The sequence below is a fragment of the Cupressus sempervirens genome, chromosome 7, assembly GCF_028749045.1.
Source record: "Cupressus sempervirens isolate cs-2001-9-10 chromosome 7, ASM2874904v1, whole genome shotgun sequence".
Lineage (NCBI taxonomy): Eukaryota > Viridiplantae > Streptophyta > Pinopsida > Cupressales > Cupressaceae > Cupressus > Cupressus sempervirens.
The window spans coordinates 789,692,392-789,708,836 of NC_143124.1; the positions used below are offsets into that span (position 1 = coordinate 789,692,392).

General features: G+C 37.1%; 1 protein-coding gene across 2 annotated transcripts in view; it reads left to right on the plus strand.

Annotated features, from left to right (window-relative positions):
• The window catches only part of LOC149549712 (serine/threonine protein kinase HRR25-like), a 32,575-nt gene extending 17,169 nt beyond the window's left edge, over positions 1 to 15,406 (plus strand). For both annotated transcript variants that reach the window (XM_089792994.1, XM_089792996.1), the window contains 2 exons: positions 13,903 to 14,054; positions 14,797 to 15,406. In XM_089792994.1, coding sequence (XP_089649120.1) covers positions 13,903 to 14,054; positions 14,797 to 15,090 — 446 coding nt within the window. In that variant the 3' untranslated portion in view covers positions 15,091 to 15,406. The remainder of the gene's footprint in view (positions 1 to 13,902; positions 14,055 to 14,796) is intronic.
• Positions 15,407 to 16,445: the final 1,039 nt, after the last annotated feature.

Consider the following 16,445-nt stretch of genomic DNA (forward strand, 5'->3'; position numbering starts at 1 on the left):
CAAGGCTCGTATACAATAAACTATAAAGTATATCTATAGGAACCAGCAGTTTGAGTGAAATTTAACGATTTCATCATCATAGACGAATCTCAGAGAACTCAAGGCACTTTAATGCAGGTATGAAGATTTCTTTTGCAGTTACTAAAACATCAACACATTCCGGGGTAGCAAGAGTGAAATCTTTCATATGACATGGTATGTCTCAACTTGACAAGCACAAATGAGCTACAACCAGTGAGTGTCAATAACAAAAATCTATCACAGATTTTCTCAACATAATCGTCATCTTAGTATGACATTCACCATGGCTACTTCTAGAGGGTGATTAAACAAAAATTCCACATCATAGAATTTCTTCCGTGCCATCCACAGTGCCTATTAGCAGAGGGTGGATGCACTATACCTACTCATAAAGGGTGGAATGATGGCTTTCACCGTAGACTTTTCTTGAAGAAGAATGCATCTCCACCATGCCTATTCGTAGAGAATGGATCCACCATACTTATTTGTAGAGGGTGGAACAAGGGATTTCACCTCGAACTTATTTTGCAGAGAAAAACTCATTAACAATATAAGAGGTGTACCCTAATGACAATCTAGTATTGTCAATTAGTGCAAAACACTTAGTCATTTAGTAGGCAAAGTTATCCGGTCAACACTGCAAACAAGTGATTCTATACAGGCCGAGTAATGCTATGTAAGGAAGGAGATGTATATATCAGTTGTTGCCGAGCAGTAGACTGTCGAGAAATCCAAGTGTTGCCGAGTACTCCAGCGATTGCTGAGTTGTTCAGAAGCAACATAAGCCGAGTGATAGAGAGACTGAACAGTTCAGTGAAGGCCGAGCATAGTGAAGGTCGGAGGCCAACATGAAGAATCAGTTTGTGCCTAGCGTCAGTATACTATATGTCCCAAGTAACAAAATTTTGTATAAATGTTTGGAATGGCACAAATATTAAATTAAACCCTTTTTATCGAGTTGGAAGAGTATTTTTACGACTGAGGAGATAATCAAGAAGTTGATTACGCATGTAATTAAGGAACATCAATCCCTACGAGAGGTGACTAACCAATCAGAAAATTAGAAGGACTAAGTGGCAAAAAGGTTGAATCTAGATCATTGATCATGATCTAGAAGCTTTACCAAACAACTATTTGAGAAGGATTTAAGACCTAATTTTGAGAGGTTGCAAAGCTGAAGGTGAATTCAGTGAAGTCAAGTTTAGAAGCAATGAGGCGACCAAGCAATGCAGAGAGGAGACAAAGTATATCTATCACATAGAGGTGATATCTGATTGGAAAGAGGTGATTTGTAATCAGCATTCAAGTGCAGACTGAAAGATCAAGGTATTGATTCATTTTAATAGGTGTCTCAGGGTGATTCTCTTAACAGAGTGGACCTAACAGATCTATGTAAATTTTGTAATAGAGTGCTCACTTAATTGTGTAGTTGTTGAAATCCTTTAATCAAGGTAGACTGAATAAGTCTTGTAAGCTCTTAATAGGGCAGACCCCTCATAGGGTAGATCATCAGAAGTGAACAAACTTTATCGCCCTAACAGGCACACCTTTTTGTTGCAGTAGTGAAGATTTTGTGGGTGTCATCATCATCGCAGTTTTACCTTCACCTTGGAGGGTTTTTGTGTTACCAAATATTTGTGTTATGTGTTGATTCATTGTTTATATGTTCTACTCATGTTATTAGATGTTAGATCTGATATTATATTGTAATAAATGTTTGATTTGATATAAGGTTAAGATGAGATAAGGGTTTATGGTGAAGATGTCAAATATAGTTTATGTTTGAAGTTGTAAAAGGTTTTTGAAGATCCCGATTCAACACCCCCCCCCTCCAGCATCTTACTTTCCCCAACATAAGAACGTCTGTGACTTTCTTAAAGATTCCCTCTCATTGTAGATGCAACATTCTTACTGCTTGTATTGTCACAAAAAGAGAGCTAATTCCATGTTTGACCAATCAGAGAGCTTTAGCAGTCACACTGCCACACAAGCTTGCAAATAATTAGGCATTCTTCCTCTTGTCACACTAGCTCCCTCTGAATCTGATTTCACCAACTAAATAGTCTCCCTAAATGTCATTTCTTCTTTTAATGATAATCTGAATAGGTTCTTCCTTTTTAATGATGTTGGGTAACCAATTTAGTCCCATGGCTGCAAGCAGCATCTCCCATCCTCATTACTTTGCATGTAATCTCCCATCATCAATTGTTGCTTCTTGATCCATCCTGGAAGCATTTTAGAGAGATTAGTAATAGAATCAAACAGACCAATTTTTAGAAGCATACATGATTCACTATCCTAATGTAGAATTAATAACAACTCAAAAACTCATGAAATTCTTATCTCTTAATTGTCTAATGTTCTTCACAATTCCCCAATTGTTCTTTCCTGAACTTTATACCTAAAGATTCAGATTTCCAGATACACCCAAAATAGGAACAGCAACTAGCAAAATTTGGTTACATCAACAGATTTCGCAAAGAACACGGCATCAATTATAAAAAATACAGCTATGTCACAACAGCTCAAACCTTCATCACATCTATTACTTAATTTATGCAGCAGCAGACAAGTCACCTAGACAATGAAGAAAAACTTTCTGATGTAGATGACAGAGAACTGCAGTTGTGTCTCAATAATCAATAATTCCGAGTTCAAACCTTTCTCAATTTTGAAGAAACATTGCTAATGTGTCCGGTAGATACTCAGGTTCCAGTGGTACCATGTTACATAGGAATTGGAGTTTATATGTCACTTTCTCCAATACAAAAGTTTTGACACTTATAAGCAGCAAGGTCTTGTTCAGTTTGGTGTGGCACTCAGCCAGAGTATCTGAAGAGCACCAGTTCATTAATACCACCCTATGATGATAATAACCAAGTTGTGGCTAAACTCCTGGCTGCAAATTGTGTTATAGAATACATATAGAAATTGATCAACATAGTTCCCACTGTCCCAGTGACATTTCCATATGGATCTCAGTCAAGGCAGAAACATCTCAAATAATGCTTTGTTCTTCATTAAAAATGGTAAACATATAAAAAAAATATTGCATGATGTTCATGTCTACAGAATGTTGAGATTTGTAGCTGCTATAGAGATCTGATTTCTGATATCTGCTACTTGCTTAATCTCCTCCATATTTTCCTGTCAAGTCTTCCTTGATGCCATTCTCTCTCATTTGAAGATGCCTTTGCAAATGTGTGTTTATTTGTTCAAGCTTGTCATCGGGCTCCATATCTTTTCTTATCTCTATGTCCATGTACTTGGACTCCATGTGCATATTGATCTGTTTTCATTGCTGCTGGGCTTATGTGGTCGCCTCATGGTTGCATGGTTGGCATCTTTATTTCTCTCTACTGGGTTGTTTCATGGCAATTATTATGAACGACATCTTTTTTTTCCTTTCCTCTGTCAGTTTACAACTCAATGGTGCTTCTTGCTAGTGACGGTTTATTATAATGAATTTCTAGACTTTTTCTATGTTTTCGTTGGCATTATCATGTTCGTGCTGGGTGTTGGTCGTGGGGATTTTTATTGTGAGAAAGAATTATTTCTGCCGTTCTGAGTGTATTTAGGCGGGCAAGCTTGTTCGTGTGTCTGAAGATTATATGTTAGGTGTTCGATTTTCTGGTATTCTGAAGAAGCAGTTTTCAGTTGCGTTGGCAGACTTCAAAAAATTTCTTCATCAGTATTCATTATTATATATATTCTGGTATATGTTAGATTTACATGAGCGGCAGAATTATTTGATTATACTCTATAGTTTGTAACAGATCATATACTGTGAATCTTTCAGTTTTGTGTTTTGGTTTACCTACTTCAGTTTCAGTTTCAGTTTATGTACTTCAGTATTCATGTTTATATATATTCTGGTATATGTTACATTTACATGAGCGGCAGAATTATTTGATTATCGTCTGTAGTTTTAACAGATCATATACTATGAGTCTTTCAGTTTTGTATTGTGGTTTATGTACTGCAGTTTCAGTTTATGAAGCTTATATACCGTGAGCTTATCTAGCATATCTATGTATTGAGAACAATATTTCTGATCATGTATGATCACCTAGTACCAAGGATTCATTATCAAGGGCAGAGATTTTTGTAATTGGTTTGAAGAATTGAATAAAAGAGGATTTTTGTGGTGGGCTGGGTTGTTTCCCTCGGTGAGGAGGGTTTCTCCCAGGGTTATCTCAGGTTTTATTTCTGGTAAAAACTCCCCCCAAGTTCCCATTTCCCTATGATCCATGTATAATATAATTCAGTTGTAACTTAAAGACAACCAAACCTGCTTGATGCAACTGCATTTCTGTTAACTAAGAACCAGTGTAACACCAGTACTGGCATATGTCAGGATGCCGGGACAAGTTTCTGAGACGGGTGGAGAATGGGCCTCAATTTTGGGACGGCTAGGGGATGGCAGCAAGGGGAGGACGGGTAGTGAGGGGTGTTGTATACTATACATATAGAACTTAAAAATTGTAACACGAACTAAAACCGTTGAACATTCAACATAGTAACATAGTACATACTCAATCTAAGTCACAGGGTTCGCCGCATTTCAGCCATGAAGTTCGAAATTCGGCGAACTGAAAAACCCTGCCAAAAAATCGTTTGAATTTGCCCCATATTCGTACACGTAAAGGTCATAAAGTTTTTTTGAAATAAAATATATTGAAAACGCATTTACAAGGGCTTTTCTAGGTCGGGCGATGCAAATTGGTTCATCCGCGAATGTTTTTGTCACCGCTTTTCAAGGTCAAGCGGTCTGTATGAATGAATCCACCCCTGACAAAAACGATTTTTTCTGAGTTGCTGAATGGGGTAAATATGACTGGGAGAAAACCACGTACTCCGACTGGGCAAAATCTTACAAAATGCAAATAGCTCAACATGTAGATTTGTGAATTAACACTCAGCTGCATTTTTGATATAAATATTAGATTTAGTTTTTAACATTTCCATTTATTTTAAAGTTTTCTTTTCCTTTCAAATTGTCCTTTCAATAATTTTTTTATTAAATCATTTAGATTTGATGTTTAATACACAACATAAAATATAAATTTAAACATTTAAATTTTATTTTAAATTATAAAATATTTGTTATTTGATTTGTATTTTATTATATATATATTAAAGTTTAATATTTTAAATATCTAAATTATAATATATTAATTTTAGTATATAATATAATATATTAATTATTATATTAAGAATATTTTATATAAGTTGTAAAATATTATAATATAAATGACTTTTAAAATTTATTTATTTATATTTATGTTTAACATAATTTTTTAAATTTTAAAGATAAATAATTTCTATTTTTAATAATAAAATTAATATAAGATGAATTTAATGACGAATTTTTTCCGAACATTTTGTCCTAGTCAAATTTCATCCAAATTTTATTGTTGTCGAACTTGAATCCTGTGACATAGTACTCAATAGTAACATTCAAAAATCAAAATTCAAATAGAAATTCAAGTACCCATCCTAGCGGTGGTGTGGTGGTGGAATGGCAGAGGTGGGGGTACTCGGGTACTCCAAGTACCCAGTGCGGGGATGTCTTGGGGATGGGTACTTTGAGGTTTGGGAGGGTGTGCGAGTCTCTGTGTTTCACTGCTAAGAACACAGATGAGCTGTTCTGAATATAATCTGTCTTCAATCAGATCTGAGGCCTTGTAACTGTGGTAGAGTTGATTCAAGAAGAGGATATTGCCAATGGTCAAGCATGTAATGCTCAGGAATGTAACTTTCGTCCTGTCAAAATTTAACAATTATTATTCCCTTTTATCCTTAGGCTTGCGGCAACCAGCTTCAGCTATACACTAGAAAATCAACTTTGAATTTATAAGACTGATTTAATATTTCACTCAATATATTTGAAACTTATGACAATCCCCTCAAATAAGACCTGAGCCCACCATATTACATGGTCATAATGCTCAGTATTAAATAAAGCTTAGATCAAAACAATTACATTGCTTCCAAATAAATATCAAATTAATTCTGAGTTGCACAGACCTACAATACCTTTAACTGGAGCTGAGTTTCATTTTCAGGATTAATTCTGAGCTGAAAATCTGTGCCTTCAAACTCCCACAAGATATATAAAAACAAACATAAGAAAATGAAGGTGTTTCATCCCCTGCAAGAGACAAACTCCCTCTTCATTGTGATCATCTGCAATCTGATATCTTTCCTTCCTTCAAAGAATTACACACGAGTCCCCAGTCAATCTTGAAAACTGCCTAAACATGAATACCCTTATTTGCTGTTATCCAACCTTGCTCTGATACCACGTTAAGTTTAGAACCAGATATCAAGAATAACAGCATAACATAAAATGAAGGAAAAAGATACCAAGATTACGCTGGGGAAATGATGCAAAGGAACTTGTGGTTTGTTATACAACTAGGTTTTAACTAGTCAGTTTAGTCACACTAACCATCCAGTGGTTATGACTCAAGTGGCTTTCCCAAGGGTCCACTAGGGACTTGTCTAAACCTTCCTCTAGGTTTCTAATTAGACAATCCACTTGTTACTAGATTGTGCCTTGCACAACCTTACTGACTTAACTTGTTCCCTTCCAAAGGGCTTCTACCACCATTCCTCCACCAACCGGGACTCCATTGTTCTAATACCATACATGGCATTCAAATAGGTGGGTTTCAATCCCTTTATTCAATGGGCCAATGGGTTCTGCTCAAACTTGCTCAATTCTTAAAGTTACTAGGAGCAGTCCTAATAGGCCTAATCCAGTTAATCCTGCAAATCGAGTATTTGGCTCTGAACTTACCAACCATCTGAACAATCCAAACTTGCAGTTTCTGAAACCCGTTTGGGAGCTCTATACAATATCAAAGAATTGTACTTGGGTTTGCTCCTAAGTTCTATAACCTGGTCTGAGCAATTTTGTCAACAATCCATCACCAGTCACCCTGTTTTGAGGTCTATGCATTTGATTGGGTCTGGATATGTCTAAGGAAACCTAATCTGTCATTAGTTTCCACTTTTCAATTCATTGCTCCTTGCAAACACCTTATCTTCTTTGCTTCCTAGCTCACCACTACCCAGTGATCAGCCTAGGGTATCATTGTAAAAATAGTGAATCAACTTTGGCAAGCCCAAAAACTAAACTAAAGCAAACTATATACAAGCATACCTAGCATTCTAAGAAGGCATTTTTTGTGCTGACTGTAGAATGCTAGGGAAAATGCATTTTTGTACAAAACCTTAGGTTTTGAGGGTTTTAAACCTGTGTGGATTACACACACAACTTTAGAGCCTCAAACCAAGAATGAAAGAAAGCTAAAACAATAGGCTTTAAGATCCAAACAACTACTTTGTCAAACCAATCAATGTACTAGGAGTTGCAGTATGAGAAAGTGCTGATAAGTAGAAAAAAACAGAGCAAAATCTTGTACACAAATTGGTTTCTTGCCTTGATTGGTTCAACTAACTCCAAAAACAGTTTCCAAGGCCTTTTATGTGCTCTTGGATCGGTTGTGTCTCTTCCCAAGTGATAATTGGGCTCAAAGTTGTATTCTTGCAACATTTTGCAAAAAGTTGCAAAGTTGCAATTTTGTAACTTTTTAGCAACTTTGCAATTTTGCTCTTCTACTATTCAAAACTTCTCTTTAGTGATCCAAATCACCTAGAAATCATTCCAAACACCTAATTAACCCTAGAATAACCTTCCTAAGCAAAATTTGCACCATGATCACCCTTGGTGGCTCAAGACCCCAAAATTGACTAAGTCCATCAATCAGGGTTCACAAACAAAATGGGTCTATTTGAGGCTCAAATTTACAAGATTTGTTTCCTTTAGACCTTTACAGGCCTCTGCAAAATCTTTTTCATCCTTATACAAGTCTTTCAATTCTTCTAACCCTGCACTTTGCAATTGAATCTCCTATATAGTAAGGACTCTTCTGCTCAAAGCATTGACCACCTTGTTTGTGGTACCCTTCTTATGCTTAATGATGAAAGTATAAGCTTGCAACCGCTCAACCCACTTTAGGTGTCTTTGGCTCAACTTCTCCTACCTATTCAAGTAGCCAAGGACATGATTATTAGTGTAAACAATGAACTCTTTAGGCAACAAGTAATGCCTCCATTTCTTTAAGACTTGTACCATGGCATACAACTCCAGGTCATAAGTGGAATACTTTTGTTTAGCCTCATTGAGCATTCTCTGAAAAGAATGCTACTAGATGGTACTCTTGACTCAAGACTGCTCCTATGGCTAAGTTACTTGCATCACACTCTATTGTAAACAACTCCTATGGCCAAATTACTTCTATCACACTCTTTTGTAAACATTTGGTAAAAGTTTCACAACCTCAGGGAAGGTAACTCAGCAACTTTCTTCTACAAGTTCTCAAAACTGTCAATAGCTTTATCAGTCCAAGCAAAGTGACACTTGACTCCACCCTTGATGGTATTAAGGATAGGGGCACATATGTGGCTGAAACTTCTTACAAACTTCCTACAGAATGAAGCTAACCCATGAAAACTCCTCACATCCCCTATTGATTTGGGAGTTGGCCAATTAAGGATAGTCTTTAGCTTAGAAGGATCCATTTTCAAACAGCCCCATGATACTACAAAACCAAGATACACTAGTTCAGTATTTAGAAACTCACTCTTTTCCAAGTTGAACATCAACTTTTCTTCATGTAACTGCCTGAGTACCATGTCCAAGTGCTTGAGATGTTCCTCCTCAGTCCTGCTAAAAATCAAAATGTCATGAAGATACACTATCACAAATTTGCCAATGAACTCAACAAATACCTCATTCATTAGGCGCATAAAGGTGCTAGGTGCATTTGTGAGCCCAAAAGTCATCACCAACCATTCATACAATCCTTCATTGGTTTTGAATGCTGTCTTCCTCTCTCCCTTGGCCTGATCCTGATTCGATGGTATCTTGATTTGAAATTCACCTTGGCAAAATAACATGCTCCACCCAAGTAGTCCATTAGGTCCTCTATCCTAGGCATATGAAACTTGTATCTAATGTTGATCTTATTTATGGCCCTTACACATCCTCCACTTACATCCTTCTTGGGTGCTAATCCTTTAGGAACTGCACAAGGGCTCAAACTCTTCCTTATAAGTCCATTATCCAACAATTCTTGCACTTGTTTCCTATTTCTTCATTTTGTGCAGGTATCATCTTGTAGGCAGCTTTGTGAGGTAATGTAGATCCTAGTATTAGGTCTATTTGATGAATAATGTCTCTCATGTGATGCAACGCATCTGTTATTTCCTTGACTACAATGTCCTTATACTGCTCCAACAATTTTTGGACTTCTGTAGGTACCTCAGGTTGATCCTCTGTTTTTACTATTTCTTTAGGTTTGACAGTATTTCCTTGACTACAATGTCCTTATACTGCTCCAACAATTTTTGGACTTCTGCAGGTACCTCAGGTTGATCCTCTGTTTTTACTATTTCTTTAGGTTTGACCTTGGCCACTTTATGATTCAACACCCTAAGGAACTCTCTACCACTGAGTAGCATGACACTAGACCCAACATATTTGTCTTCTCCCTGATCAGGAAAAGGATCCATTTGGTATTTCCTTCCCTCTTTGGTTATCATGCAAGAGTTTCTCTCCCGATCATGTATGGCCTTAACATCATACTGCCATGGACGACCTAGAAACAGATGGCAGACATTCATAAGGAGTATGTCACACAACACTTTGTGCTTAGAACCCCCTATCTCAAATTCTACTCAAGTTTGTTCATCGACAAGGACTTGTTGATCCTTATTGAGCCATGGCACCTTATACGGATTAATATGAGGTAGTCTCTTCAACTTCAATTCCTCTACCATTTCTAAGGCTACCATGTTTTCAGTAGAACCTGAATCAACTATAACCTTATAAATCTTACCATGGGACTTACATGTAGTTCTGAAGAGTGTTTTCCTTTGTGGGCAGCTCCTTGTGTTGTGGCACCTTCAACAATGTTCTTCTAAGCATGAGATTCTCACCTTCCATGATTGGTCTTGCTTTCCCTACTTGTGAAGTCACACTGCAACTATCTTCCTCTTGCACTAAGTGAGTTCTTCTTTACCCTCCATGGGAACTAGTAGCCCTTTTTGGACATATGCTCATGGTGTGCCCAACTTGACCACAATTGTAACACTTGCTTGTGAATACAGTGGTACAACTACTTTAGTTTCCAAACCTGCCCCTAGAGTAACTCCTTCCTCTGTAGCCTCCTCTGTAGGATCCACCTCGGCCACTACTTTCTCCACTACCCTCAGTCAGTGTTGTTTCTCCTCCTCTATTAGCACATTACTTCTGCCAAAGGTTTCTCTTCCTCTATATCCTCTGCCACCTCTATTTCTTTGGCTCTGTTCCCCTCTTCTCTAGATTTTATCTTCAACCCTTAATGCCAACTGAAAGCATTTGTGAACAGTGCCAGGGGCTAGGATGCTTATCTCATCTTGGATATTCTGTCTCAAGCCATTCATATACCTAGCTAGCTTCTCCACTTCATTTGCTTGCTTCTTGGCCCTCAAACTGAGTTTGTGAAATTTTTATGTGTAAGCATTCACATCCAAGTCTCTTTGCTTTAGGTTTGTAACCTCTTGTGCATCTGCACATATAGTCTGCAGTCAAGAATTGGGTCTTCAATCTGATCTGCATTCTTTCTCAAGAATTGATCTTTTTCTTCCCAGTTTGCACTCTATCGTCTTGCACGATGTTCCACCATACTAAGGCAGTGACCCCTCCAATCTAGCCTTTGCAACACTAACCTTCTTGTCTTCTGACACTTCTTTATAATCAAAATGATTGTTCATTGCATCTATCCAGTCTAACAATTCTTCCCCATTCAAGTTATCCTTAAAGATAGGTAACCCATCAAAATGGTCTTTACTAACGGATTTAAAGGCATCTATGAATACCTTTTGGTCCTTGGCTAACTCTGGCGACATAGTCACCTCTATTCTAAGAGTCTCTTCTTCTTCATCATCTGTTATATCTCCCCATTCAGTCAGTTTTCCTTTTTCCTCTTCCTCGTCTTTCTTGGATTCTTGTTCATGTGCTTCAGTTTTCACTTCTTGCACCAACTGCTTAATGGCTTTTAGATTCATTGCTTTGTGAGGCATTTTGCTTGCCTCAAAGATGTCTGGAAACATTGACTCTTGTGTCTGACATACACCAAACTGATCACACCAATATTGGCTCTGATACCAATATGATGCAGAGGAACTTGTGGTTTGTTAAACAACTAGGTTTAACTAGCTAGTTTAGTCACACTAACCATCCAATGGGTATGACTCCAGTGGCCTTCTCAAGGTCCCACCAGGGACTTGTCTAAACCTTCCTCTTGGTTTCTAATTAGACAATTCACTTGTTACTAGATTATGCCTTGCACAACCTTTTAAGTTGTTTCCCTTCCAAAGGACTTCTATCACCATTCCTCCATCAACCAGGACTCCATTGTTCTAATAGCCTTCATGGCATTCAAATAGGTGGGTTTCAATTCCTTCATTCAATGGACCGATGGGTTCTGCTCAAACTTGTTCAATTCTTCAAGTTACTAGGAGCAATCCTAATAGGCCTAATCCAATTAGCCCTGCATATCGAGTATTTGGCTTTTAACTTACCAATCATCTGAACAATCCCAACATCTAATGGCTGTTTCTGACACCCATTTGGGAGCTCTATACAATATCAAAGAATTGCAACCAGACTGAGCAATTTTGACATGGTTTCACCAAGAACGTTTACAATCCATCACCAGTCACCCTATCTTGAGGTCTGTGCATTTGATTGAGGTCTATATATGTCTAAGGAAACCCAATCTGTCAGTTTCCACCTTTCAATCCACTGCTCCTTGCAAACACCTTATCTTCCTTGCTTCCTGACTCACCATTGCCTGGTGATCAACGTAGAGCATCATTGTAATTTTAGTGTATCAACTTTGGCAAGCCTAAAAACTAAACAAAAACAAACTATACAAGCATACGTAGCATTCCAAGAAGGCATTTTAAGTTCTGACCGTGGAATGCTTGGGAAAATGCTTTTTTTGTACGAAACTCTGGCTTTTGAGGGTTTTAGACCTGTGTGGAATGCTTGGGAAAATGTTTCTTTGTACGAAACCCTGGGTTTTGAGGGTTTTAGACCTGTGTTGATTGAGAATTACATGGTTCTCTTCACACAGAACTTTAGAGCTTCAAACCGGGTACAAAAGATAGCTAAAACAATAGGCTTTAAGATCCAAACAATAACTTTGCCAAACCAATCAATGTGCTAGGAGTCGCAGTGCTGATAAACAGAAAAAAACAGAGCAAAATCTTGTACACAAGCTGGTTTCTTGCCTTGATTGATTCAACCAACTCTAAAAACAGTTTCCAAGGCCTTTTATGTGCTCTTGGATCAGTTATGCCCATTCCCAAGTGATTTTTGGGCTCAGAGTTGCATTCTTGCAACATTTTGCAAAAGTTGCAAAGCTGCACTTCTACTGCTCAAAATTTCTTCTAAGTGACCCAAATCACCTAGAAATCATTTAAAAGACCTAATTAACCCTTGAATAACCTTCCGAAGCAAAATTTGCACTATGACCACCCTTGGTGGCTGAAGACTCCAAAACTGACCAAGTCCATCAACCAGGGTTCACAAACAAAATGGCTCTAATGAAGGCTCAATCTTACAAGATTTGTTGCCTTTAGACCTTATTACATCACTAATTACAATTCACAACAAAATGACTAAGGTGCTCCTGCCATAGGAAACCCTTGAGGGCAAAATCCAGCCACACCAAGAAAAGTAGCTTTATTGAATAATGGATGAATATGAATGCAAATCTCACAAATGCGAAGTCTGCAAGCTTGAATACTGGTTTCCTTTTACAGTAATGTAGACTCAATGTGCTTTACTCACAGACTGAGAAGTGTCTGGACTCTTTATGCACTACTGACAACATGCACAGCAATACTCATCTACAGACTACATATGATGAATAACGCATACAAAAGAATACAGAGTTCCACAGAATCTGCAACAGATACATGCACCAATGAATAGAACAAGACCTCTGCAATTATCACATGCACAGGAATAGAACTCGACAGAAAGATTTCTCAATCGCTTCATATTTACAACTCTTCCTCAACAATAGTCTCAGATACAATGCTACAAGAGCTTCAAATGATACTGTATTCTGCAAGCAGTAATAGTCAATATCTAATGAAAGACATCACACACACTCATCATAGTTGAGAGACCCATAAATATTTGCACACCCTTCTCAAAATGGAGTAACAATAAATATAGATTTTATTGTTGAAGATTATAGCTGAGATAGAGATATTTATAGATTGTAGTGTTGTTTGGCTTTTGGATAAAAACTACGTGCTTACAATCCTTATGATAGATCATATAGTTTGATCCAAAAAGATATAGACAGTTTTAATCCAGACGACTCATGCAGAACTTTATGAGATATTCATTTTTCAAGTTTGTAGACTATATTATGTATTCTGCTAATTTTAGAATTAGAGCAGTTGATTTGAAAAATAAAATATTTCATTTGCTTGGAGTAAATAATCTTTCTCGCATATCCATATTCTTCTTCTTTTCCACACGGATAAGTTGTGTTTCGATGATCAAATATCACTAAATACTTATCAGATTGAATCTATGATGACTTCCCGGGATCAACTTGAATTTTCTCTTCTCATATATTAATTATTCAATTCTGTTTTAATTTTATTCTGCTAATTTCCAAAAATTTCTGCAATATTTTCACTCCATATCTTCAAAATGTTCAATTTTTGTTGTCCTCAAATTCAACTTCTATCTAATAGTGGAAGAATTTACATGTTTATAAAAGTTGATCATTTTTTCAGCTGGGCATGATGGTCGGGAGCGAAGGCCTGGAACAGGTGAAGGGACTCATCGAAGGTCTAATGGAGTTAATAATTTTCTTCAAAATGGATCAGCGGATCATAATAAATACAAGAGTACAGGTCTAGATGATCCTTCAACATCAAAAGAAGTGGTGAGATAGTGAACAAAGATGCAAATAATTATGCTTTTAATCTTATACAAGACATAGACAATTTAATCCACAAAAATGCTATTCTTTGTTGGTTGCTTGCATACATTTATTTTGTTAAAATTAATTTAGCATTTTACAGCATGTGTGCGTTAGTGATGTAATTCTATTTATGCTGCTGGGTGAGATTGTGTGTGAGTTTATCAGCATCTTAGTGATGTAATGATATGGATTCTCAGCGACTTATTTTTTAGGCAATTTGGAAAAAAGTCAATAGTAATTTTTACATAATGATCCTTCAAGTTTAGCCTCACCCATGTTGGGAAAGTGAGAGTTGTATGAAGTAATTGCTAGAGATTCCATAAAACATATAAATTAAATAACTATATGGAATGGAGAGGTGGTAAAGTGGATTTACTATAGATGAATATGTTTTCCTAAAATTCTGAAACGGATACCACTGTCTGCTATGTGTTTACTTGTGAATCAATAAAGTACATTGACTTATAAAAATATATTTGCGAGTGTCAAAATTCAATTTCTTTATTTATGACTTGCAATTTAACTGTCAGTTAAATTTGATAGGCTTTTGACTTGCAAATTACAACTGAATTATTTTGTTTCTGTCTAATTTGAAGTCATCATATTATTAATTTTTGCTTGGTTGAAGTCATCATATTATTGGTGAAAGGGTTAACGGGCTGAAAGAAGGGGTGTTACAATTGACTTCAATGTTAACTGGCAGGGCCAAGAAACTGACCGTGCACGTTCTTCATTTACACGAGCTGGAAGTTTATCTAGGAGGGCAGTTATTTCAAGCAAGCCGACTACAGCTGCTGAAGTCAGTGAACAGTCCCGTTCCCTAAGTAGATTTGTGCCTAGGAGTCTTCGTTCTTCAAGTGCGCAACGTAGTTCTATGGCAACTACATCTGATTCAAGGAGGGTTCTTGGAACTCGAAATCCATCCAGGAAGAGCACACATGAGGATTCACTCAGAAGTTTTAAGTTTCTCTCTATAGATTCAGGGCAGAGGCAATGATCGGTTGTTATCAATCTGATTTGCATATTTCAGGAAGTCCTAAAGCAAGGCACTTTTGGACATGGTAATTTTTTAAAGCCAATTCTATTGTCATTATGTATGATTGCTGTTTATTCTTGGTGCATCAGTTTAAATCTCATATAAGAAGACAGCTGAAAAATAATCATGTTCATTTTGTATGAGGATGACAAGTGAAGTGAGCATGAAGCAAAACCACAAGCATCGTGTCTTGAATTCTTTTTTCCTTTTGTACTTCAGCGAGCAGTATGCCTGCCAAGCTGCAATTTAGCAAAATTTGATACCTTCTATTTTAGTATCATGTTGATAACGGCCTATTGTAGACACTCTCAATTACTGGTGGTATGGGTAGGATTAAGAAAAAGTGCATTGCTACCCTGTGGAACTGTTGGCCTGTTAAAATCTGTTTGTTTCTACAAGATTCTTGCTTTTGATGCTTGGTTATCAGTCCTTTCCTGATTATTTCTTGCAAGTTAGAGAGCTTTGGGAGGTATAGTAAAGGAATTGTGATTCCATCTACCAGAAGAGATCTTTATGACTGATTGATGGGAAAAATACTTTCACTTTGTGCTTGCAAAAAATAACAGTACAGTCCTCTGGAGGCCGTGCATGAGACTGGACAGTTGAGAGGTTCAAAGACATGGACAATGGTTGTAGCTTCAAATTCCACTTTACAAGCTGTGCTGGGTGTGGGGTTTCTCAGGTTGTAGCTAAGGTTCTTGCTTGCACCTGAAGTATAATGTGCCAGTTCCCCCGACCCCATCGCCCCACCCCAAAAAAATAGTAAAAAAATAAATAACCCTGTGGGATCATTTCTCCAGGTTTCTACATACTTTCAAAGGAATCTGGCAATTAAGGATCAGTGATTGATACTTGCCTTTCATGAGCTTTTCCTGAGAAAGTTGTAGAACGTAATTAAGCAATGGTCTTAGCTCATGGATACATGCAGCCAAGGCTGTGTGTTGGTTTGGGAAATCACATAAATGATTGATGCATAATGTTTTATGGTTACCATACTTTCACTTTTTCCTTTCAAACCTTTGTTTCCTTTCTATTACTTTCTACGCTCATCCTGTAATGTTTTCTGCACAGCTCAGATATTTTAATTTTAAAATTTACAATCATCTAGGACTGCTCACTCTTGCTGTATTGCTTGGCATATCAGCAAGCCCCTTAAAGTTTCAAATTGTATTTTTACTTTTCTCTCTTTCACAATTCATTGCTCTTAGAACTTTCTATTAAATGCCATGCATGCATGGTCTTCTAATCTACATATATTCTTCATTGTGTTTATTTCTTGAGTTCTTAAACAGGTTAAAACTTGCTTCCCCCTGTTA